General features: G+C 40.2%; 4 protein-coding genes across 4 annotated transcripts; all 4 read right to left on the bottom strand.

Annotated features, from left to right (window-relative positions):
• Positions 1-7346: 7346 nt before the first annotated feature.
• Positions 7347-9342, bottom strand: faslg (Fas ligand (TNF superfamily, member 6)). Its single transcript, XM_062424564.1, has 4 exons — positions 9036-9342; positions 8341-8386; positions 8161-8223; positions 7347-8071 (listed from the first exon to the last, which is right to left on the bottom strand). The coding sequence occupies exons 1-4, from the start codon at positions 9309-9311 to the stop codon at positions 7647-7649; spliced, it is 810 nt and encodes a 269-aa protein (XP_062280548.1). The 5' UTR covers positions 9312-9342; the 3' UTR covers positions 7347-7646.
• A 2581-nt stretch (positions 9343-11923) lies between these two features.
• Positions 11924-14412, bottom strand: si:dkey-86e18.1 (uncharacterized protein LOC557342 homolog). The gene is made up of 5 exons (XM_062424581.1): positions 14323-14412; positions 14005-14045; positions 13284-13358; positions 12983-13172; positions 11924-12560 (listed from the first exon to the last, which is right to left on the bottom strand). The coding sequence occupies exons 1-5, from the start codon at positions 14387-14389 to the stop codon at positions 11971-11973; spliced, it is 963 nt and encodes a 320-aa protein (XP_062280565.1). The 5' UTR covers positions 14390-14412; the 3' UTR covers positions 11924-11970.
• A 2788-nt stretch (positions 14413-17200) lies between these two features.
• caiap (CARD- and ANK-containing Inflammasome Adaptor Protein) lies at positions 17201-20176 on the bottom strand. Its single transcript, XM_062424609.1, has 4 exons — positions 18997-20176; positions 18690-18873; positions 18042-18264; positions 17201-17950 (listed from the first exon to the last, which is right to left on the bottom strand). Exons 1-4 carry the CDS (start codon positions 20174-20176, stop codon positions 17201-17203), a joined length of 2337 nt encoding a protein of 778 aa, XP_062280593.1.
• A 3403-nt stretch (positions 20177-23579) lies between these two features.
• Positions 23580-25547, bottom strand: jun (Jun proto-oncogene, AP-1 transcription factor subunit). Its single transcript, XM_062423845.1, has 2 exons — positions 25453-25547; positions 23580-25267 (listed from the first exon to the last, which is right to left on the bottom strand). Exon 2 carries the CDS (start codon positions 25265-25267, stop codon positions 24296-24298), a length of 972 nt encoding a protein of 323 aa, XP_062279829.1. The 5' UTR covers positions 25453-25547; the 3' UTR covers positions 23580-24295.
• Between the last annotated feature and the right edge of the window lie 298 nt (positions 25548-25845).

Raw genomic sequence — 25845 nt, 5'->3', positions numbered from 1 at the left:
ATTCAATAGATGACTTTTTCATGATCATGTTCCTCATTTTCAGACATTAGAAGAATAAAGAATGACAGCTTTCTACAGGATAATACACATCAGTTTATGTGTATTGCACGGTTTGACACATCTGGCTCTGATGCACGAACATAACAACATTTTGGACAGACAAAGTCTTTACCACCATTCACTTATTGCAACATGTTAGACCTGGGAGACTAGAATGGTCTGTTTCATATTCAAAGATGTGCTTTTCCATAAGTCAGTCAAGAACGGTAGCAACGTGCTGTTTGACATAGCAACAGAATATAGTGCTTTGATTTAGCATATATTAATAAAAGTATGTGATAAATTATGAAATAACTTCATTGTGCACTCGTAATATCAAATAATGTTAACATTCAATCGTGTGAAATTTACATTGTGCTGCACAGTAAAAAGAATATGCCTCAAATAATAATAATGATATTAGTTATTATAATAATGATAATAATAGCCTAACACAACAATGTAACATCACACATTTTAAATTCAGTTGGCAGCCCCCCCTACTGAAAACTTCCTCCAGCGCTCCTGCAGGAGTTATGCTCTCACTGGCTCACTCCAGGGCCGCGGAGTGTGCGTTTACACTAACAACAGCTGGTGCAATAATGCTGAAGTGGTCTTGAGTCACTGCTCTTCAGACACAGAGTTTTTGACTGTATCTAAATGTAGGCCCTTCTATCTGCCCAGGGAATTTACTGTGATTACCATGACAACAGTGTACATTCTCCTCAGTGCAAATATTAAGGACGCCCCGTATGTTTTCTACCGTTCCATCAGTGGATTGCTAAATACTCATCCAGAGGGTGTCATCATTGTAGCGGGGGACTTTAATCAGGCCAACATGAAAACAGTTCTCCCTCATTGCCATCAGTATGTGGATTTTGCATCTCTCTGATGCTAATTCCTGCATACAAGCCCCTGCTAATCAGAGAAACCCACTGTGAAGCAGGTGAGGGTCTGGCCTGCAGGAGTAATGGAAGCATTACAGGACTGCTTTGTGTGCACTGACTGGGACATGTTGAAGGCAGCTGCAACTGACCTATATGAGTGTGGAGGAGTATGCTGAGTCTGTGACTTCTTATATTCAGAAGTGCATGGAAAATGTCTGTGTCATCAAGAACATCACCATATGGTCAATCAACTGGTGGACTGGTGCAACACAAACAAGTAGGAGATCATTGTCGACTTCAGGAGGAACCAGCACAGTCATACACCACTCCTCATCAACAATAGGGCAGTGGAGGTAGTCAACAGTACCAAGTTCCAGGGGGTGCAGATAACAGACATTATGTCCTGGTCTCTTCAAACCGAAGCTCTTGTAAAGAGAGCTCAGCAGTGCCTGTTCTTTTTACGCTGGATGAGGAGAGCACACCTCCCCCTTCCCATCCTCACCACTTTCTTCAAAGGCACTATAGAGAGCATACTGACCAGCTGCACCTCTGTCTGGTCAGGAGCCTACAGTGCGTCAGACTGGAAGTCCTTGAAGAAAGTGGTGAGGTCAGCAGAGAATCATTGGGACCTCACTTCCTCCCATCCACGACATTACACAAAAACACTATCTGACCAGAGCTCACAACGTCATCAAAGACCCCTCCCACCCCCACCATGGAATGTCCCTGCTGTCCATTCATAGCTGCAAAACCGGTCAAATTCACAGTCAAATTCTGCAATAGCTTCTACCCCCTAGCCATCGGATTGTTGAATTCTATCTATCTATCTATCTATCTATCTATCTATCTATCTATCTATCTATCTATCTATCTATCTATCTATCTATCTATCTATCTATCTATCTATCTATCTATCTATCTATCTATCTATCTATCTATCTATCTATCTATCTATCTATCTATCTATCTATCTATCTATCTATCTATCTATGTGGCACCATCAGATCCATTTAACTTTGTCACATGTAACTCAATAAACTGTTTGTAATTCACATGAATGAATTCATATGGTGAAATGTACCAATAATAAATGTAAATGAAAAAGTGCAAACATATGTATGTGATGGATCTTCACTGTGTAATGTGATGTACTGTATGTGTCCACTAAATTATTGCGGCAAGACTGTTAGTATAAAATACTTTGACGCTCTCTGGTGGTGCAAAGATGAACTGCATGAGGTTTGTTTAAATTCATACATACACATGCATTCAGTTTGTATGTATGTATATTTCTAATTACATACATATCACAGTCCTGGTTAGCCTTGTATACTGTTGATATAGGTGGAGTTTAGTGACTTCATATTATAAAAAAGCAATGCCTCCAACCTGAGAAGAGTTTGATGGTGCATCAGTCTTGCAGTGTGTTTTTTGATACTACCAGTGAGAGGCGCTAAAGTTGCAATACTCCATGGTGGTCTGAAATGTGTCAAATGATTTTAGTCTTTGCACCTGTGTAGGAGTAGTTGGAGTATAATGATAATTGAACTGACAGCTAATTTTGTCTGACTACTTCTGAATGTAAAATACACAGACTGTGACACAGCTGGACTTCAGTATTTGGGAACAGCTGTGTTGTGTTGCAGGGAATGTGTCTGTTTTTTTGGTGTGCCTTTTTCTTCCTTAAACAATACAGAAAAAACATGATTTTTCACCACTCTCACTTATATGTTCTTATGTTTCCTGCACAGAGAAACAATACTCTAATAGGATGAGCTGAGCTGACAGCAAGCAGAGAAATGTCAGACTATAGAGGCTAATTAAAGCATTTATTAATTGTTAATTAGGATGATTTAGTTACAGCCAAAGCATTAGGATGTATACACACTATGTGTAACCGTTGTATAAATAAGATGGTTTATATTTCACCAAAAGCCAATTTTGTATTTCTGTTCACGTTTTGCGGTTAGTTTTCATGTAAAAATCACGTTTTTGTATTTCTTTTGGGGAGCTTTTATTTTGTTAGTTTTATTTTTTTATTGTGTGACCTTTGACATTGCGGCGACGTCACTTCCTGTTGTTTTCGCGCCACTTTTCCTCACTCGGCTTCTAGCCCTGAAGAGGAGAGGTAAGACTATTCTTGTTAATAGTGTGTACAAATGTAAAAACGCTAAATATAAGTACAAATTATATTTTGTATGGGTCACATATGTTATATTTTATTAGTATAATGTTTGCTCTAGTGTGTATGTTTATTTTATTTGTCATGTACAGCACTTCTGAGTAGCGGGTTAGGTCTCTGTTTTTAAGCTAGGCTACCAGAGCGTGGAGACCGTTTCTGATGCAGTTTGTTGTTATGTACCTTTCTTTTTAAAGGTGTGCATTTCGAGACTGGTCATAAGAGCTCGCTGTACTGACTTTTATGTGTTTTACACAGGTATGTGAGTTCCCCTTTCTGTTATTTTGTCATGTTGTTAATTTACAAAATATAAAAAACTGCTGCTGGTTGGTGGAAAAATATTTCTGTGATTGCACAATTGATTGTATTTTGTTTTATTGATTTAATGTAACTGAACATAGTAAATGCTATGACTGACTCGGCTTCTAGCCCTGGAGAGGAGAGGTGTGCATTTCGAGACTGGTCATAAGAGGTCGCTGTACTGACTTTTATGTGTTTTACACAGAAAATAAATTCGGCCCAGCCAAGCAGACCAGCTGTCAGCATCTCATTCCTCAACACACAAACACAACGCAGAGAGTGTAGCAGACCGAGGTATAGGCCACATATGTATAGGTCAGGGCTGGATTTGAATTTTCAAGGGGCCAATTGTCAAAATGACAAAAATGGTTCTTACTTGATGAGATGGTGTAAATTCTTTAAGTCTGATTATTTCACTAAATACATACAATAAACAGCACTGAGACATAATGGGCCTGCATTATCTCTAGTTTAACAACTTGCAATCTCACTTGAATCATTTTGAGTTTTGAACAGTAAACATAAGATAGATACAGTTGAGATAATTGAAGGTTTAAGTGAACCTGTATACATTTTTGAAAGACATTAAGGAGTGTGGTGTTTGATTGTTGTGACAGATTTAGGTTCAGGTTCAAGATAATCAAGTTAATAACTTATATCAGTGCGCCTAGGAATGATCCATGAAATACAGACACATTTTCTTTATTGTTGTCATCTTGCTGTCATATTAAATGCAGTTCATTAAATGTCTACTAGATGGAGCTACAGACAAGAGGGAGATTGTACTAAGCATTTCGCTTCAAGTCTACCATTAATTCCCTGTCACCATGTCTGGGTTATATGTCTGAAAACATCTGCAGAACACATGATCACTGACACGTGAATGCGGAACATCTAATTCCAAAACCACGAGAATTAATATGCTACTATCAAAGCCTCTATTCCCCTGGGAAAGTTTTTCACAAGATTTAGCAACCTGGCTGCAGTAGTTTAATCATATTGATTCACAAGAGCATGATTGAGGTCATGCACTGATGTGTGTTGTGGCTTGCAGTCAGCATTCCAGTCGATCTAAAAGGTGTTGGATAGTGATTAAGGTCAGGGCCCATTGCAGGCCAGACAAGTTCTTCTACACCAAAACTGGGAAAAACTGTTTCTTTGTGGCTTTGTACGTTTTGAAACAGGAAAGACCTTCCCCAAACTGCTGCCACAAAGTTGGAAGCATGCTACAGTCTAAAATATCTTTCCCTTAACTGGAACTCGGGAAAACAGCCACAGACCAAAAATGCACAAAAGTATGTTGACAGGGTGTCCATTTGGTTTTATTGTGTGTCTGGAATCTATTTTGCAACTACTTTTAATTCAATAAATAATTATTCCAAGATATTTTACTTTAAATCAGTGTTTCAAATACATGTCTATGCTTACAATAAAAATGTGCATTTTTAACATCAATCATGGTTGTGAGTAAACTTGAATCATGCATTGCTGTACATATGCAGCATGAGCTCTGATATGTTCCATTGCTGTATGACGGTCCTTTGTTAAATATTGTAATTTGGTGGTATAGAAAGCCTCCGCTCATGTTTTGTGCAGGCGCTGACTCACCACACAGCTGCTTCCCTAATCTCTCGAACAGCTTTAGCTCAGCTTGTGGTTTGAAACGTCAGTTTGTCATGTTTTGCTTTGCAGCATTTGCTCTGATCTTTAATATAATATTCAGCACCAAGTCGAGTGAAATAATTTATCAAAGGGCCATTAGACTGTTGAACTTTAGGACTTTATGAACGTACATAAGACACGCACGCACGCACACACAGTCTCTCTCCCTCTCTTACACACTTACTCCACCTCACCAAACACACACATTCTCTTCCAAACTGGACAATATTTCAATATTTATATTTTATCAGAAGTATTGCACTAATGTGCAATTGACTGTGTATCTGTAGATATTTTAATTCACCTCTCTATTTTTCTTCCTGTTCTCTTTCACTTTACACTCAAATTGAAACTCGAGCCTTTAAGTTTCTCTGCCTTCAGTGTTGACTTCTGCTGTTTTGCTCTGCATGTGTTGATAAATATCTTGAATCTTGAGTCTAGTTTATATATAAAACAGCAATGCATTATTTAAAAGATTAGTTCAAGAGTTCACACATTTCAAAACAGTTATACCAGCGTAATGTGACAACAAATGTAACCATTAACAATAAATGAAGACATCACTCTCCAACTTAAGACCCTCCATGAAACCAGGAAGAGCTTAAGACCACATGTCAGCTACTTCACACTACAGAGGTCAGACTCACCTGCAGGGTCATAAATCATACCAAGATATTAAGATATGTTGATCTAGTGAAAGAAGATCAGCAAATATAACAGCACTGAAAGTTAAAGGGAAAGACGGGGGAAAAAGCATCAGCAAAATAATGAATTTAAATGGCTTTAACTAACAAGTCTGGCTCACCTTATACATTGCACAATTCATTCTTTTTCCAAGAGCCCAGATATCCCAAACATTTACTTGACCATAATCTCTTAACTTTCTTAACACAAAAAAGGCTCATTTTGACGAATGTGCAGCCTCGTCTCATTCCAACAAGTTTGACAGCATAGTATGTCAAGACTAAGATGGAAACAAGTAAATCTTTACAGCCCCCTTCACAGTCTATAGTGACTGGGTGTTAAACAGTCAAAAGACCACCTTGAACAGCCAGTACTAGGATGAGTATAGTTATGGAACATTATGCAACCACAAGTACGTTGATGGCAGTCTGGGTGCAGTCGTTCAGTAGTTTCTGAGAACACCCTAAAAATTTAACTGAAAAAAAAAGTACATAATAAGGAAACCTGCATCTCGGAACAGGCATCAGAGTACAGAAGACATACAGCAGATATGTTTAAAATGACAAATTATCAATTGATTTGTGTGGTGAAATGTTGCATTTTATGTTTTGCTTGTTTCCTGACATGTTGTGTTATTGGAGGTCCGCTGTTTCCCAGTAACACAAAAATAAATGGAGATGATTCAGTAGCTCAACACAGCACCATGTTCCTGATGAATCAATTTACTGCACTAATATGTTCATATGGGAACAGCACCATACAAATGTCTTGCACATTTAGCCGTATCAACACTGTTAGATATGAGTTAATTTTTATTTTTGTTTTCATTGATGAGCAACCACTGAGATTCTCTGAACTGTTTGTGGTTTAGCTCCAAATGACTGAAGTACTGAAGCTTGTTCATTCAGTTTTTGTTTAAATCATCTCTTTCATGTTCGTTTAAAAGGATTATTCGGCTCTCACAGTGAGACTCACAAGGTCTTGAAAGAAAATAAATGAGTTTAAAGGAAATGCTTTTTGAATGCTGCGCAATCTTTTTTTTAAAAATCTACTCGTAGACTTGCAAGACCCTCATGATCACACAGGAAGGAAATGCACGACAAACTTGCTTCTGTCTTGTCCCCTCATCTGTGCCCAGCCTGCACATTTTGTCACATCGACTTACATTTGTGGTGTATGTAGGAAGAGAAGCAAGATGAAGGTGTTAAATTGAAGGGTTAAAAAAGAGCCCTGCAACTACACAAATGCACATGCAATTTGGTCTCTAAATGAGTTTTTGAAGGTCCAAATTAATCTATATTAGCTTAGTTGGGGATTTTAGGTGGCAGCTGTCTAGCCTGCCTCTGTTTTATCACAATGGAATTTATGGAAATCAAGGTGCAAAATTTGAGTTGGTGTCTGTCTTTATCTACTTTCCATTCCTTAGGGCATGAACAAAACTCATGTGGGTTTATTAAATGATGAGATTGCACAAACATGACACACTTTAAAACAATGCAATGAAAAAAGACTTCAATTATGAACAAAGCACTTTGCTGTTTCAGTAAATGGAAATTAAGTTAAAATACATCTTTAATTACTTGAAAACACCCATATTAAATGTTTTCTAAGCACACATTTAGACATCAACAGTCTGATCCTCACAGAAATAGATAAGCATCTTAGTGTTTCACAATGACACAAGTCCCATTCAGCACACAAATCATTTGAGTAAAGTGATGAGCAGTTTACATTCTTTCATTTGGGAAAAATTTGCTGAGACAGTCAGAAATATAAAGAAACAAAACACATACTCAGACTGTCGAACGTACAAGACACACACACACACACACAGCAATAAACTGTTTATTAATATCATCTGATATTCTTTCAAACAAAACACATAGCCTATCACTTTATCCTCTTTGGATCTGGTAGAGACCAAAGAAGTTGGCATTATGTGAACTAAGAAACAAGGGGTGTGATACATTCACTAAAACTCTGTCATATTTCTGCAGCTGCAGTGCAGAGCCGAGGTAACTATCTGTGGTCCATGGGTTCCCCTTCTGCTGGGAGCAGAAACCCTCTCTGTGGGCCTCCATCAGTTTCAGAGGTAAGGGGTGTCCTGCTCTCCTCACAAACACGGAGTGAGAGAATGAGTGTTCAGGAAAACAGTGTTTGAAGATCAACTCCACATGTGAGTAAATATGGTAGAGTCCGCTCTCATTGACCTGCAGGGCTCCATCTTCAATCCGGTAAGACACTCCACCGACTGTGAAGGCCCGACCGGCCTTCGGCTCCCATCGCAAGGTTTTATGGGATCCATCTTGTTTACTCTGCCCTGCAAGAGGGGAGAGATTATGTTACCTCTTTCAGTCCTGTGTAGATTAGAGAATCAGAGTATAGCTTCACTTTGAATAAAAATGTTACCTATCACATGTGCTGCAGCTCTCTTGTCTGTGTCTTCTCCATTCGAGCCAGGTTTATAGAGACCTGAAACAACCATCAGATTAAAGAGACATTACTTCCTCTTTTCCTTTATTTGAAAATATTTTTTCCCTGTTTTGGGAATAACTTGCATGATGAGAAGTGTAGATGATGGAGACTTACCAATTTGCTTCTGAGGTGTTTTAGACTCCAGCTCATTTCTGACCGTCTGTGAAACAAAAGAGACAGAGAAGTTTCAATACCACATAACTTAGACTGCCTGTCTCTCAAAGCTCTCTCAGAGAGAGAGAGGAAATCCTGTCTCTCTGGACCAGTGACCACAGACAGAGCAATGAAGTCTTTGGTATGCATTTTTAAATGTCAGAGCAGAGTTAAACTATTTCCACTCTTCGAATGATGAATTAATTAATTATAACAGTTTGTGGCCCTGTGTTAACTTTCCAGGTTAACTTTTTCCACACTCCCACCTTACACCTGTCACATTTTTACCCATCACCTACTCTCTATGCAATAGTGAGAGACATTCCCCCTTTAAAAAAAAAATTTGTTGCAGCTATGCCTCCGTTAAATTGCACAAGAGGCAATATTCTGTAAAAATTGTTTTTCAATAATCGACATTCATCTACTTTCCTACATATTTTGCATAGTCATCATTCTGCTAGATCTCAAACAGTTTTCTAATATTTTACACATTTCACATTCCTCCTGTTTTTCTGCTTTGAAACTATTAACTCTCAAACACAACTAAAGTCATCATTATCTTCTTAAATTCCTTTTTAACTTAATTTCAAACATTTCTCCTTTCTTGCACTCTCCATGTACACTTCCACATCCACCCCAACCCAGTGACTTCTTACCCTTTTCATGTTTTCCAGCTCTGTCTTTAAGTTGTAAATCTGGTAGAATTGAAACCCCAGGGCTGCAAACACAAGCAGGAACAGGCACAGCACAACCATGGCCAGACCAGGGCTGACCCCCATGTAGCCCCGACTCTTCCCACGGCTCCTCACCCTGTCCTGGGCAGGTGGGAAGGACCAGCAGGGAACAAGGTTTGGAAGCTGGCCAGAGTGCTGTGGACCTTCAGCACTATCCACAAGAAAGACCTGCGGGAATGGATAGCTCTGGTCACACATGTTGCAGGTCCTACTGTGAGAGAGACTGTGTGAGCATCTATTGTCTCTGCATGCAGGAGGTATGCACTTTTGTCTGAGCACATCTGACTTAAAAAAACCAAGCGTCAGCTGTCAAGATATTCATCACCCACGTTACCTCCCACACTGCATGGACTGCAGACAAGTGCACTTTACTAAACTCACACAATCCAACAAACTATATCAACCCATTCATACATCTACTTGTAACTGACCATACATATACAATCTACTTACTCTACTCTGGTCTGCATTGCGCAAAGTATTTAATTGCAACTACAGAACTTAATCACGCAGTACTAGTTTCACTTTCTTTGCACGGTGCATATATGAAATGACAGCAAAGTGTGAAAGAAAAGAAGCTATATGTTTCAACTGACCCCCAACCAGTAGTGGAAAGTGGTGAACATTTACAGTAGTAAATGCATGCTCAAGTCAGCTCCCATATATATAAGCACCTTTGAGGTACTTGTACTTTACTTCAGTATTTCCATTTGATGCTACTTTATACTTCCATTTCAGAGGGAAATATTGTACTTTCTACTCCACTACATTTATTGGACAACTTTAGTTACTTTTTCAGATGAAAATTTGACACATTATTTAAAATTAAACCAGTGGTTTCCAACCTTTTTTTCATCTTTCTTCTCCCATTAAGCATCTTGTGAGCACTCAGATTTATCTGGTGACCCTTTGGAGGGGCCAGATCCCTAGGTTGTGAACCACTGGACTAAACTAGCTGACTGTGTATAAAGTAGTTCAAATTAGCTCCACCTTTAGCAGCTACAACAGTAACATGCTGCGTAGACACTGATGCTTTAGTATTAATTTTGCTGCTAATACTGATGTAATTTTACTGAAGTAATTTGCCATGCAGGACTTTAACTTGTAATAGGGGTTTTTTTTTATAGATACACTGGTCCTTTTAATTCAGTAAAATATCTTGAGTACTTCCCCTACTCAGTGTATGAGATAAAGGAAGCTAGAGGTTTCATCTGACCCCACCTCACCAACCAAGACCTTTTTACAAATTCCACGAAATGAAGAGGGGTTATTGCAAAGTAGCACTTTACGTGACAGATTTGGTCTAGTTAACTTTCTTTTCAACAAAACTAAGCGTGTGTGTGTGTGTGTGTGTCATACAGGCCTCTCAAGTGTTTCACTTCAAATATTAACCATGTACTGAATCTGAATATTTGGCTAATGATTCAACCTGTTGAAAATGTATTGTTTTATTACTGAAATGCATTATTCCTGAATATCACTCTTTATGAGACATGGTGTGTTAGTAAACAGTGATACAGCAGTTTCAGTAGTACACAGTGTATTCTTGGTGGGAAGACACTGCTGCCACATGAAAAAGACATAAGTTTCTGCATTGGCTTTTTTTCTGGCTGCTTGTCAGAGACTGGTAGCAGGAGACAGACGCAGGTTGGTGAGAGATGCAGTGATACGAGGTGAGAACTAACCATAGACAATACCTCAGAGCTGAACTTACAGGAAAGCTTTCCTCCCCCTTTAGTGAATACCGTTGCTGTGGTCTTTCTGCCACTTTGGGGCTTGTCTAGGATGCTGCATGATTGCACTGTTCCTACACTGTGGTTGCAGCAGTTTCCATATAACACATTAAAGCTTATCTGCTGTTTGATCAAAAACATCAGTTGACAATTATTAGTTAGGTCCCCATAGTGGGCTTTTTGTGGTTTTTGATAAAGGTTGTATTTCTGACATCACAGATGGGAACTTGCAAGAAACAATCTTTCTGCAGAGAGGTGTTGGAGGAGCGCTCTCACAGTAAAACTAAAAAGTGTTAAAAGTTGGTTTCATTTCTCCAGGCCCCTGCAGACATAAAGGGAAACCCACCTTGCACTGTGCATACAGAGCTCTACAAAATGGGTAATTACGTCAAACTTAACCATAAACTGCAGTGTCTGCACTCTACAAGCTGATGAGTCTATTTCCCAGAAGTGTCATGCTGAAATAGACAGCAGCAGCAGCACAGACTGGTATAGGTGGGAGGGTGGGGTTTGGGGTTAGGGTCTAACCAGGCTGTGTTCGCTGCTCCAGTTAAGATAACCAGAAAGTGCCTAACATGAATCATTGAATCAGCCAGCTTTTCAATTTCTGCGTTTCTCACATAATCTTTTCCTCTCCGTTGTATAATGGAGATATTTGTGGTCGTGATGACTGATTACTCAAATGCAGTTGTGCCTGAAAATGACACTGAAATTCTCAACATGAACTACTTTACATTACTAATGTCTTTTTGCAAACTCTTCCCCTTATGCAGCAGTTCTTGTGACTAGGGCTTTCATTCAATACTGAAATGTATCTTTTCTCTGTTTAATTGCATTAAAACTAGGCTCTAAAATTGAGATATTCTGCTTTACAATCCTCATATAAAATTAATTACCATATTTTAAGCTTATCATCTTCTAGATTTTAAATTATAGGATTTGATTTTAGTCAAATGCTATTAAAATACTTTAATTCTTTATTATGATGTTTTCAGAAATGATGACCCACCACTATTTAGGAAGTCCTCAAATGAACACAGGACATCGAGAGGTTACATAAAACACTTCATCGTAATGTGAATTGTAGAAAATTGCAGAGCATTTTATTTTATCATCTCAAACTATCATGTGTCTGACTCCTCATCAGAAGAAGAGTAATTGTCTAGTCCCAGAACATGAAATGTCTTCTCCCCTGTTGTCCCAGTACTGGATGTTTTCCCCGGTATCCGCTCTGCTGTTTTACAGACTGAGTCATGTTCCCGGACAACACCTTTCTGTCCCACATCAGATCCCATTGTTGCCCCCTCATCGTTCTCTCTGGGTCCTACAGTGTCTCTGCTCTGGGTTGAAAATCTTTGTCCTAAAGACGGATTATTGAGGTTCGGCAGGCCAGACTGCAGAACCCTGGCTAGGTTCTGCGTTTGAAAGACGCCTCGCTGATCTGAATGTCCTCTGAACGCAGCAGCAGCCACCGCCAGCCGTGTACGGTCAAAGAAGAGGGGCTGGTCCTGGTCTCCACAGGCTGCATCTGAAGTCTCTGAGATTGGTCTGGTGGGGACAGGGGTTTGAAACCTGGTCGCCAATTGACTGGGAGGGCTATGTGTCTCAGTGGCTGAGGTTTTGAGACATCCTGTCTTATTAGTAGGCGAATCCCTCTCACCTCCATTTAGCTGACTCCTATGATCATGTGACTCACAGGGCCGAGGGATCTTAACTGTAAATCAGAGTAAAGAGTAAATTTACTTAGCTAGCTTCTCAAATGTTATGATTTTATACATTTCTTTGTCATACATTAAAATAAATGGAATTCCTTTGGGTTTTGGATAGTTGTTCAGACAAAATAAGACATTTAAAGACATAACCTTGAACTCTGGGAAATTATAATATCAGTATTTCACTATTTTCAGACATTTTATAGACAAAATTATCAATCGAGAAAATAATCACTTTTTGATCAACAAATGAAGATAAGTGTCAGTTACAGGCCTGCAAAACAGATTAGACAAATGCAAGCAATAAATGGGTATACAGTTATATCGCAACCTTCACCTCTATTTTGGCTAACATTTTTTGCATGAACTTCTCAACAGCATCAACAGTTTGAAAAAGATCAGCTATGGCCTATAACACACTGACCGATGCTTGGAGAGTCTTGTGTCTCTGCTCTCCTTTTACAATATGCTCGAGGAGTCCATGGCTTGTGTTTACAAGAGGGATCAAGAATTCGTAGTTTGGCAATGAAACTTTTGTAGTCTTTTTCCAAAGCCTCAATGTGCAGCTGGAACTCTGCTATCTTCCTCTCTGGGTAATGAGAGAGCTGGGACTGCTGTGATGGGGAAAAAAATACAAAAACAGACACTTTTCATCTTTCAGCAGAAAATTCAGTCATCAGCAACCACTGATAATTAATTTTACACATTAATAATAATTCACTTACCTGCAAATAATACTCTATTTCACTCTTGATACTGGGGATCCACTTTTTCACAGAGGAAGCTGAATGAAGAGTGGACTGTGGAAGAAAGGGGTAAGCTTAATCCTTATGCCTGAAGGACATTTTCAGCTTTTGTTTTTTTGATTTTCTTTATCATTCTGGGCTGTCTTCAAGCATATGGCATCAATTTTTAATTTCATCCAAATCATCATAATAAGTCTATAATACACTGTATTATAAACATGTTTTTACACCAAGACTCTTAGGGACAAAAATGTCCCATTAAAAACAATTAAACCACATTTATTGATCCCCCTGCTAAAATATGACTCTTTCATGCATTCTGGGCTGTCATTTTGGAAATAAATGTGTGTATGTGCAGCTACAAATGGAGAATTTGTATTGCCTTGCAGGTAGCTTTGAGCATTTAAACAGTTGTCTTATGTAAACAATCTGGCATTTAAAGGATTAAAATCTTGAAAACTAATGAATATTTGATAGTGATTATCAGGACTGATGTTGGTTGGAAAAAGAAATTCATTGAAAGTGAAACTAATATTAATTTATAACATTCTTTTCTTTTGAAGCGGACAACTTCTGTCACTAAGGAGTCATCTGTAACATTTTGTTTTAAATGAGTCACAAGGGTTAAACATTTGAGGGTTAGGTTTAGGGTTGTTCAGTCAAAGAGGGATTTCTTAACAATGTATAACTTCTTCATTACCAGCTTGGGTCTCCGCTCATGTACATCTTTGAGTCGTCCCTCTGTAAAGAAAGAATTTAAGTATTAAGTATTTCCTCCGAGTATCACACTGAGAGGTGAAAAGTAACATGACTTAATACAAGACAAATGATTAAGACATTATGAGAACATTTACTCTCAATGACAGGAGTTTTGTCTGTTTTTTGCAGATAAAGTAATACCAGTTAGCACAACAGTAAGGTTAGCTAAAATCAAGCTAACTGGCCGTGGAACAAGAAGCGATTATCTGCAAAATATCAATTAAATGGCAGTGTGTGTTGTGACTACAAACTGCTTTACCCTCTCTCTCTTTCTGCAGCCAAAGTCTGTTCAGTCTCCCTTGTTGTTTCTCCTCGTTTCTTGCCATTATAAACGAGTCCACACAGTCTGCAGCCCCCCGGCACAGGATAAACAAAGTCACGTGACACAGAGCACGCTGCAAAAAAAACTTTATTAACTACAAATTCTTAAACAAAATTTTGTCATACAAACACTTAAACCTTGTACAAGCCGGAGGAATTCAAAGTCCTTCACTGTGAGTACTTCTAGAGTACTTCCTTTAAAATATTGAAAGTCTCCTTAGCTTTTTTTTTTCTTCACATCTTCGATTTAGATGCCACCTGCTTTGAGTTCAACAACAAACCAAATAAAGCAGGTTGGAGATCATTTATTTATTTATTTATTTTGAAATCATGATCAGCAGCTGAATAATATAGCTGATATTACAATTCAAGCCCGATGATATATCAGCCAACCAATATTATCGGTGGATACTGGCCGAGAGCGTGTCTATGTTCCCTCAGCCCTGTGTTCCCTAACAGCCCTATGTTCCCTCAGCCCTATGTTCCCACAGCTCTGTGTTCCCACAGCTCTGTGTTCCCTCAGCCCTATGTTCCCTCAGCCCTGTGTTCCCTAACAGCCCTATGTTCCCTCAGCCCTATGTTCCCACAGCCCTGTGTTCCCTCAGTTTAATAATAGAATTTCACCTGTCTTTCAAGCATGGGGGCAACAACACGTTATGTGCAATAGGGAATGGCCATAACTGTACTATGGGAATGCAGGCCTGAGGAAACATAGGGCCTCATTTGGTGGAAAATCATTGAGGGAACATAGGGCCTAATTTTGATGGGAGGAACATTTCTTAGAAATGGGGGAACATACGGCTCTGGGAACATACGGATGAACCCTGCTGGGAGAGCCACAGATATATTGGTATCTGTGTTTATGCCATCTGATATTTTTTTAAAGATATATAGGCGTCATTTTATTTATATTTGATCCAGGCATCATTTATAATAAGGTTTTGAATTTCTCTGAAGGAGACTACTTAGTCTACTTAGTATCCAATATTTTCTCACATATATTATATATAATTATATTTTTTTGCATGCATTCAAAAGATGTGTGAATAATGGCAACATAGCATTAGCTGTTGCAAGACAGTGATTCGTGGAATACACAATATAATGGAAACAAACCCACCATGACCTAACCCCAATCCTAATCCTATCCAGTGGTTTTGATTTTTTATCAGTAACCATCTTTGTACTTCATAGGAAAGGAAGACGTTCATGACATCAGCATCAAACATAAAACAACTGTGGGCCCTAAAGACCCCATTTCTCCCTCTGTCTGTGTATTAGTAAGTAATTAATCATTTTTGATTGACTTCCTCTCCCATTCCACTAGGCTCTGGTTCCCAACATTACTAGTGTTTTGTGTATGGGATCAGTAACTCCAGTCCACTGTCTGTTAATTGATCAGTCATGTTACACAAATAATGGAATATGGGTTTCAGTAGTTTTTTGTGTTTTACAATGTTATATTTTGTTGAAGGGTTTCAGTCCTTTTGTGATGTTTTTAACTAGTTTTGTGATGGTAGGGCAGATTGTCTGCTTAATCAGTGATAGTGACAATCACTGTGCCTCATTAACTGCACTAAGCAGTGAGTCACTAGGCACTCTCAAGTTGAGTTTGAAAGGAAAAACCTGTCTGAATTATTTTTTGAATAATTTGGCTCATTCTTCTTCTTCTTCTTCTTGTGTGTGTGTGTGTGTGTGTGTGTGTGTGTGTGTGTGTGTGTGTGTGTGTGTGTGTGTGTGTGTGTGTGTGTGTGTGTGTGTGTGTGTGTGTGTGTGTGTGTGTGACCACTGGAAATTGTGACTGTCAGCATTAACAGAGAAATCCCACATTATCTGTGTGTTGTGGGGGCTTGGTATCAGTCTATCTCAGCCTGTGGTTAGTTGAGTGTGTTCTAGGTAAGTGTCACTGGTCAATAGTGATGGAACAGAAAAGGGGGTAGGTCGCAGTTTGCTGAAAGGCTTTAGATTTCATTTGATTGTCTTTTTGCTCAAGTTTCATGGGTCCATTTTTTCCTCTGCTCCATGAATATTTTGTCAATAAACGTCACCTTTTCGCACATACTCCTACCTATGTTTAAAAGTTTCCAGGGCCAAACACCCTCTGCTCATTATATGAGATTGTGGCACTACAACTTGATTGATGTATACAGGGAAAGCAGGCAAAGCAGGCAATTGCTAATCCGGCCCTGAATAAAGTGTATGTGAAATACAATATAATTAATCGTTTACAGCATATTTTAAAACCTAAAGACCAGGACAGGGACCACACAGTAAACACAGCTTAACTTGTTTTCATCAAAGTTACAACTAAAAGTTTGAAAACACAGCAGGTTGAGCAGGTAGCAGTAAACAATAGCTTATGTGGACACGAATGTCATTACTTCTGCAGATATTTGGTCATAAATTAAAGTATTGGGCAAACTGAAATTTAAACCAGATGATGGGGCTTAATGAAAAGTCATGAGATTAACAACAATATCACAGTCCATCCTGAGGGCAGCATGAATGTTTGTACCAAAAGTCATAGCAATCTGTCCATTGGTTGTTGTGATATTTTGCTTAAAATCACAAATGTAAACTGCATGGTGGTACTAAAGTAAAGGTCAGGGAATCTCCAGTCAGTAGAAATCATCCTCTGAGGACCACGAATGTCTGTAGACTTTGCATTTTAAATTTTTGTTTCTGTCAGATAATTTATTTTAAGAATCACCTTTCACAGCATATATTGCTCATATGATTTCATTAAAGATTAGACTCAATAAAGTTAAAGGTAGATAATAGTAACATCAATACTTGCTCTCTTAACCTCTTTTCTTCTATTTGATGAGAAACATCTTTCTCTTGAGTAAAGTTGCAATGATCTCATGTTCGGGTGTGTCTCCACTTTCTGCCACCTGCAGTGCTGTCTTCCCCACGTTATTGGTAGTGTGCAGATTTGCCTTCTTTCTCTGCCCCATACGCCCAGCTTGCACCCAGTCCAAAAGTATCTTTACTACATCTTGGTGTCCACCTCGTGCAGCACAGTGCAGAGGAGTGTTTTTACTGTGATCTGTAGTGTTGATCTTTGCCCCAGCTTCCAGGAGCAGCACAACCACTCTACCGTGGCCCTTTTCAGCTGCAACATGAAGTGGTGTTTTCCTCCATGTGTTCCTCTCCTCCATCCCCTTGTTGTTAAGTGACTGTAGAAGTGCTGAAACCACGCTGGCATGCCCACCAGCTGCTGCGCAATGCAGAGGTGTGGAACCATCCATGTCTTTAGCCTCTCTTTTTGCTTTGTAGGACAACAGTGAAGTCACAGCGTCTACTTTTCCCTCCATGGCAGCCAGATGAAGGGCATTTTTTTTCTCATTATCAGTGATGTTTGGGTTGGCTTTGGCTGACAGCAGCAGGTCCACTACATGACTCTCTGCTTGAGAAGACGCTGCCCAGTGCAGGACTGTTCTTCCTAGCCTGTCTTTTACTCCTGGGTCTGCCTTGCCTTGTAGAAGCTGGATCACTGTCTCTGCATGGCCTTGCCTACTGGCTACATGCAGAGGGGTCACCCCATCCTGGGCTATTGCATTGATCTAAAGAAATAGCATACAACTCTCAGTATCGACAAACATACTGTAAATATCTGCAAAATGAACACCAAGCACCAACTGTTTTGACAAGTACCTGTGCTCCAGCTCTTAACAGCAGACCAACTAAGTCTGACCTGTTAAACTGAGCTGCCAGATGTAGAGGGGTTTGCAGATTAGGTCCAGCTCTGTTGGGGTCTAATTCCCTTTCCAACAGTGTCTGCACTATGGTCACACTGCCACTGTGGACAGCCAGATGCAAGGCTGAGGAGAGATCGGATAAAGTAGCATCCAGTTTGGCCTCTTTTGCTACTAGAACTCTGAAAGAAAAGAAAGTCACCATTGACTCCTTTAAATGTTTCTGTAAAACAGAACATTTTAAAGCCACATGTAAAATATGATTTCTGGCACAGGTGCTTCCCCAAAGATTAGAATGTAATTCATGCCTCTACCTTTAGACTTGATCCAGGAACATTGAAAATAAAGAGCTAGAAGCACCATAGACTGCACTGCATTTCCGTCACCATGTCATTTATGCCACTAGAATATTTTGAGTAATACTGTAATCACAAATATTACACATATTGACTTTAAATTCCTCTGTCAAACATTTCAATAACATGAGAGAGAGATGGTGCTGGAACTAGGAGAAATGTAACTTTTTTTCTTGAAGAAGAGAAAGAGAGTGTCAAAGAGAGTATTCTGTGCGTTTTAGCAACATTTGGTCATTGCTGTAGGATGTTACCTGAAGACTTCTGCGTGTCCCAGCTCAGCTGACAATAAGAGAGGGGTGTATCCTTGTTCGTCAGACATGTTCACATTTGCTCCGTTGTCTATCAGAGCAGCTACCACTCCATCCTGGTTCTGTCTGACAGCTGAGAAGAGAGCAGCAGCCAGCACTTCTTCACTCAGAGCTCCTCTGGTGTTAGCTGTGCTTTGAATAAAATATAATATGAGTTTGAATGATCACAGGTTCGTGCTCTCTCAAAAGAGAAAAGAAACATGATCAGATGGTATATTTGCTTTTAATATCATAAACTGAAAAGCCTCACCAAGCAGCAGGCGGACAATTGATTCTTGATTTAGCTTAATGGCTTCATTTATAACATCATAGTCCACTTTAGCCCCTGCATTTAGAAGGACAGTCACTGTTTTCTCATTGCTCCGGGCGACTGCATAAAACAGAGCTGTTTTTTTATGGTTGTTTCTGGCATCGACGGCGGCCCCACTCTGCAGAAGCATCTCAACCAGCCTCCAGTTGTCTCCCATGGCTGCCATGTGGAGAAACTTGTCCTGTGTGTGGCTCTCCAACTGCTTTGCCTCCTCCTTTACAAGGACTTTAACCGAATTTAGGTGCTCATTTTTTGCTGCCAGGTGAATGGGAGTTTCCTTTTGCAGATCCAGAGTGTAGATGGGGGTCCCGGCCATTATGAGGGCTTTGACTATCTCAGTGTGACCCCTGCTGGCTGCTCTGTGCAGAGCTGTGTAGCCCCTATTATCTTGCAGGTCCATCCTTGCTCCTCTACGCAACAGGAGCTCAATAATGGATAGATGCCCATACTCAGCAGCTACATGTAGTAGTGTCTCATTGGAGGAATTAACAGTGTCGATATTAGTGTTGCTTAATAGATCATCCACCAGAGCCACCTCCCCATCTGAAACAATCATGTGGATGAGACTTTCTGATTTGCTTTGTGCTGCTTCATGGTCCTCTGATTTTACAATTGGCAGAGTGCTTCTATCTTCCTCTTGAATGCTAGATCTCTTTGTGTCTGAGGTGGAAAAGACACTATGAGTCTTCTGAGTGACAACTCGATCAGCAACATTATCCATTCCCTCCTGTTCCCTCTCCAGCAAATATCCAATCAGCTGTCTGCTCGTGTCTCTGATTTGTTCGTTCACGCTCCCCACATAAGTTTTGATACGCTGATAAAGGGCAGGTTCTGCGACCATGAGACAGGGATGGAAGAATTTCCGACATGCCCTCTCACCCTGGGCCTCCAGAATGTCCAGGACCCTTGAGTTCTGATCTTTTTGTGTCCTGATGGTTAAAACAATTGATCTTTTTGCAGCTGTCATGACCCCTTCTGTGACAAGAAGCTCCAGTAAATCCTCAGTATGTGAGATCCCATAAACCAGATCTCTTCTCTTCGCCCGGATCACATCCACAGCATAGGGATTGATGTAGTTTGATGCTGCTTGAGCGTCAAAATCCTTGAGTATGTTCATCATTTTAAATGAAATCTTAAACCTCATAACACACTTTTACACCTGATGCAACTACAGTTTCTTGCTGTTTGTGTACTTCATACCTTATTGCTAAGTGAAATAGCTCACCCTAGCAACGAAATACAGACAGAAGTCATTCATCATACAAATCTGTCCAGCTCAACCTGTCCTTTGTGAGATTATGTGACAAACTATAATTGTTATTTTGATCAGGTTAAGCATAGCAGCAATCTTACATTGTCTTACTGTAGTTTGAGATCATAATTCATCATAATGACGTCAATCAGAAAGGAATTTTAAATATATTTTAATGTGTCAATCACTAACCACAATAACAGGTTTGGAAAAATGTTTTTTTATCTCAGTTGGTGCAACAGACCGAGAGAAAGAGAGAGAAAGAGCGCCCATATGTTTCTGCGTGAGTGAGCATGTGTGGGTGCAGAATGGTGCAATCCCTGGGTAACCCCATTCTGCTCAACCTCTGAATCACACCTCGCCTTTATGGCAAAGGTGACAAATAGCCCAGTTTTTAATGATCATGTGGAATCTTAAAACAAACACAAGCTGAACAGTTTCTTGTGTCAAATGTAGTCAGAGATGGAGGTGGAAGAGGTATTCTGGTTTTTTACTTTAAGTAAAAGCAATACGTCACTGTAGAAATACCAATGATCAAGATCTTACTTGACTTAAAGTAAATATTATTAGCAAAATGTACTTAAATATATCAAAAGTGAAATGACTTATTATGAAGCAGCGTTTTCAGTGTTACATGCATTAACGTGTAAGCACCATTTAATGTTGTAGCTGGGTGGTAGATATCAATTCAGTCCATAATAAAGTGAATCCATAAAACTGCATCTTATTAATTTGGTTACATATTTTGTATGTAAAAAATTAACCTGCAAAGTAGCCAAACTAATAGAGCTGTCAAATATAGGTAAGTACAGTCCTTCAGTAAATGTACCTATTGTCACGTATGCATAATTAGTAACAATCTAATATTCTAGATATTATAGTAAACATACAATTGCTGCAGATTTAGATTTATGGTTTTCATTGAGGTTCTTCCTTCTTCTTCTTCGTCTTTTTTTTTTTTTTTTACTTTTACTTTCACTTTTGACGTCCAATGGGATATGTTTACTTGTTGTTGTTATCTTTTCATTGATTTGCCCTTGGGAAGCAAGTCCAATCTTCTTTGGATAATTTCTCAGGACGCTCCGTATGGTGCAGATTACAGAGTCGCTTCACTTCCCGTAATACACGCCTCCTCTGACGTGACGTAGATCTTCCGAGCGTTCCCTCCCCTTATATGGTAGGGAAGGACTCCTCTTTCCGGAATGATGTCATAATGCCCCAAGTTTGTGAAATCAGAGCAATTTAAAGCAGTTTTATAATGAAGTTGGAACAGAAATGCCCACACTAGTAAAACATATGTAGAATAATCGGCTATTTATGTCTATGTTATAAAAAAAATTAAAAAGAATGAGCTTTCCCTCACACCTCCACCAACGTTCTTTTTGTTTATAATTTCGTTGTTGATAATATTATAATAATATTGAACTGGACTGATTAAATTTACTTTATTTATGCCTTTATTAAGACAAACAGTTGAATAGCTGCATTTATTTGACACAGCACTTTATACAAATCTTCCATGCAGATTCAGGATCGCTATAATAAAATAATCATGAAGAAAATAAAAAAATGAAACAAAAGAGCAGTATAAAGTGGTCAAACAGTAAGGGTACATAGACCTAATTGGCCGATGAAACAGATTCAATTTTGCTTCTTTTTTAAGCTTCATTGTGTATCAAGGTCAGACTCAAAATTACCCAACAAGCCTTCATAGTTAACAAGAGTTTTTTCTTTCTTTGCTTGAAATCATGACAGATCTGTTTGAATGAATGCTCCAAGTAACAACTTATGAGCCAATGTGAGATACAATGAGAGAGAGTTCATCTGTCAGGTAACTCAGTCTATGTCGCCATCTAGTGTTAAATTATGAGAAGGACCCACTGTATGCAATATGTAACCTGTCCCACCACATTCATCAGCTGTAGTTAATATTTGCCTGAGGCTTATAGCTCGGTTTACCTGTCAAGTGTCCTGACTTTCTGGTCTGTGCAGCCGCACTTTGTATTTTTTTTAACTTCATAAATTTGATTATATTTTCATAATTGAAGATCTGACCCAAAAAATGAATAAAAACAGACTATGTATTTCTAAACTAGTCATAACTGAAAGTATTGGGCTGTTTTTAAAACATTCATCAAGATTAGAAAGTAGAAACAGTAATCACTAGCTGTTGTATTGTAAGACCTGCCAGTGATTTTTAGAGATATCAGATTCCAATCTTCTGTTTAGATATGTGGTGGTGAAGATATTCTTTTATGTATTTGCACTGTTGTTTGTACTTTTAAACTACTTTTTCAGAGAGGAGTTTACTGCATACCCATTGATAGTACATTATAAATCATGACTTGTTGGTATAACTATATGATAATATGATTTATCTAGAACACAGTCACCCACAAAACACAGTGGTTCATTTACTACAGCCTATGTGTGCAATACATCTTTATTTTTTGCAGATTCTTGTGCATTTTGTTTCACATGTTGTGTTGTTTCACATGCTGTTATTTCACATGTTGGGGCTTTCTTTCTTTACAACATGTCAGGAAGTAATGTTGAAGAACTGAATGATGCAATAGCATTAAGGATAGGCTGTGATTTTCCTTTTGTCATGTGTCAAATTAGTAGTTCTCAAGCTTTACAAGGACCCCTAAACCCTTTTGATAAGATTTTTGTGCCAGGGTCCCCTATCTGGTAAGATTTTTGCTTTTAGATGTTTGATTACACAAAGTATATGAAACCTATCACCAAAATAGTCATACCTTCTGTCATTGTGTTACTTATGGATGAAATTACAGTGTAAAAATAAATGATTCCCCTTTTTGCTGGGGACTCCCTGGAAACCCCCTCAAGGACCCCCGGGGCTCCCCGGACCCCACTTTGGGAATCACTGCCTAAGATTTCACACCCTCAAACTTGAATCTTTCACAGTGTTGTAGTTACAACGTTTTCCAGTAGTGCCAACACCTGATAACAAAGAGAGGTATTGTCTAATAATTTCAGGCCTGTGTGTGTAGAGACATTAAGTGGAGATCTGAGCTGTACACCCCAATTTACAGAATTGGCCTGTGTCAGTCGAGCCAGGGCTGTCAGCTGAAACACAATCACTTAGCCTGGATCAATACTAGCACTAATGGAATTTACCTTGAGGTACTGGGAACTAGCAGCTCTTGCAACATGTTGCAACATGTTTTATTGTTTGAGCTGTTGACATGGCACACCCACTTTTTTTCTGTCACACACTGCAAGAACACAGAGACAATGTTGCTTCATTTTATCTGGTTTATTTTCTTAAATATTGATTACTTTCTGAAGTGCTCAGAAAACAAACATAAAAAAAATTATACAGTATTACAAATGGTAAACATAAGTACTCCAAGTTGATCTTATATACATATAACAATGAGTGAAACCCCATTACACAACTTTAGAAAAAACAAGTAAATCTTGAAGCTTTTCTAACTTAATTTCTTACAATAAGAAAAAAGTACGTTGTACTGTAACTCGGAAGTCAGGCAGCTTTTGTTACAACTTTTCAGCCGTTTAGAGTTGGCCAACACGCCCAAGTTTGAGGCCATTATGGCTACAGCAAGAAACGTCTCTATTGCAGGTTCATAAATCCTCTAATACTGAATTTCTCCTTTGATGGTCATGACAAGGTCCATGCAGAGCTGGGTGTAAATCAAGAAAACTTCAGTCCTGTCCAGTTCTGTAAAAAAAAAAAACAGCACGAAACAGAAAGGTATCCTGCTTGTTGCCATGCCCCCTCTGGTTCATGGCTACTGTCACTGTCCCGAGCCCCTCTCTGGGACGCGCCACCGGGGAGCCCGTGGCACTCAGGAACTTTTGTGCGGCCCCGGGTCCTGCCAGTGTCGCGCCACATCATCCCAAATCCCTTCACGATTTTGGGAGATACAGCCACTCACTATCACAGGAAGCGTCCGTCTCGTTCAACTACAGTCTGTTTCTCTCTCCGCCGCCGCTGACACCTCAGAAGGTCTGGAGCTGCTGCGTTAACATGAGCTGGCACCCGCTGTTGACGTGGTTCATCACTTTCTGCTTCAGCTGGGCCACCTGCTCCCGCAACATGTTGGCGGTAGACGCGAGCTCGGAGTTTTGGGACTTGAGGTTTTTAACTTTGTCCTCCAGCCTTGAGATCCTCTCCAGTTTCCTCTTCCGGCATTTGGAGGCTGCGATGCGGTTCCTCATCCGCTTTCTTTCGGCTTTGATGCGCTCCTGGCTCTCCATGTCAATTGGGGAGAGAGGAGGGGTGTCCCCCGGCATCTCGGGTACGGTCTGAGGCTCTTCTTTGAGCACCGAGAGCCGGGGCAGTTGGGCGGCGGAGGGCTGCCCGTAGATGGGGAGCTGCGGTGGGGCAGCAGAGAAGGACATAGTCGGGGCTGAGGTGGTGTAACTCGGTGCCGAGACGGTGCTGATGGCTGGGTTGAAAGTGTTCAAGTCCTCATAAACCGGCGAGTCAGAGCGCATGGCACCGTTGTTGTTGTAAACGGTGGCACCGGCAACGGAGGAAACGGGTGGCAGGGCAGTGTTGACACCGGTCTGGGCAGCTGAGGTGACACTTGCGTTAGGTGTGCCCGGCATGTGCTGGTGGTGGAGCTCGGCCAGGGCTCGGACGAAACCCTCGGCGAAGCCCTCCTGCTCGTCAGTGACATTTTTGGGGCACAAGAACTGGGTCGGGGTCGGCGTGGTGGTGATGAGCCCGTTGCTGGACTGGATGATGAGCCGCTCCAGCTCCGGAGAGGCCAGCTTCAGTAAGCCCACATCGGGGGAGGTGAGGATGTCGCTGGCTTTGGGCCGGAGGTGAGGCTTCAGAGAGCCCGCCGGGTCGGACAGGTTCAGTGTCATGTTGTGTTTCAGCGTTTTGGGGTTGCTGTATCCGTAGCCGGCGTTGTCGTGCTGGGAGAAAGCGTTGAGTGAGTCGTCATAGAAAGTAGTTTCCATCTTGGTATACATAGAAGACAAAACAAAAACAATAGCTACAAAGTCTTCTATAAAACAACTTTTCGTCCCTTCTCTTCCTCCTGGTTATCGGCTGAAGGAAAAACACTGGTTTCCCAACGTCCTCTCTGTGCGTAAAAACTTCCAAACTTTGTGTGCGCACTTTCTTGACAGGAATCAGGACTTACTTCTTTCAGCCAGCGGTGGTCGTTCAGATGTAACAATTCAGAAAGCTTTAGACACAGTATCCAGACTTTGTACTAAGTCTTAACTCTTCTCGTCAGGCAGCAGCAGTGACTGCGTTGCCTCCTGTGCCTCTGTGGCTGTGTATATACTAGTTGTACAGCATGGAGCCTTATCTGCTGCCGCTGCCTCTCTAAAAATAGCCATGATGTCATGACGGGGCTCTCCCATTGGCTGGAGGGCGTGACGCGGGGCGGAGCCCAGCCCTTCAGATAAGGCTCGTTGCCTTGACGACCACCGAGAAGATTCTTAATCTCGCGGTGGATTGTGGGATGAGGTAATGCTATAAGGAGAGCGTAAGCGCAGTGCATTGTGGGATGACGTATTGTTTTTGAATA

The sequence above is a fragment of the Scomber scombrus genome, chromosome 8, assembly GCF_963691925.1.
Source record: "Scomber scombrus chromosome 8, fScoSco1.1, whole genome shotgun sequence".
In the NCBI taxonomy this organism is placed as follows: Eukaryota; Metazoa; Chordata; class Actinopteri; order Scombriformes; family Scombridae; genus Scomber; species Scomber scombrus.
This window is presented reverse-complemented; position numbering and strand designations above follow the sequence as displayed.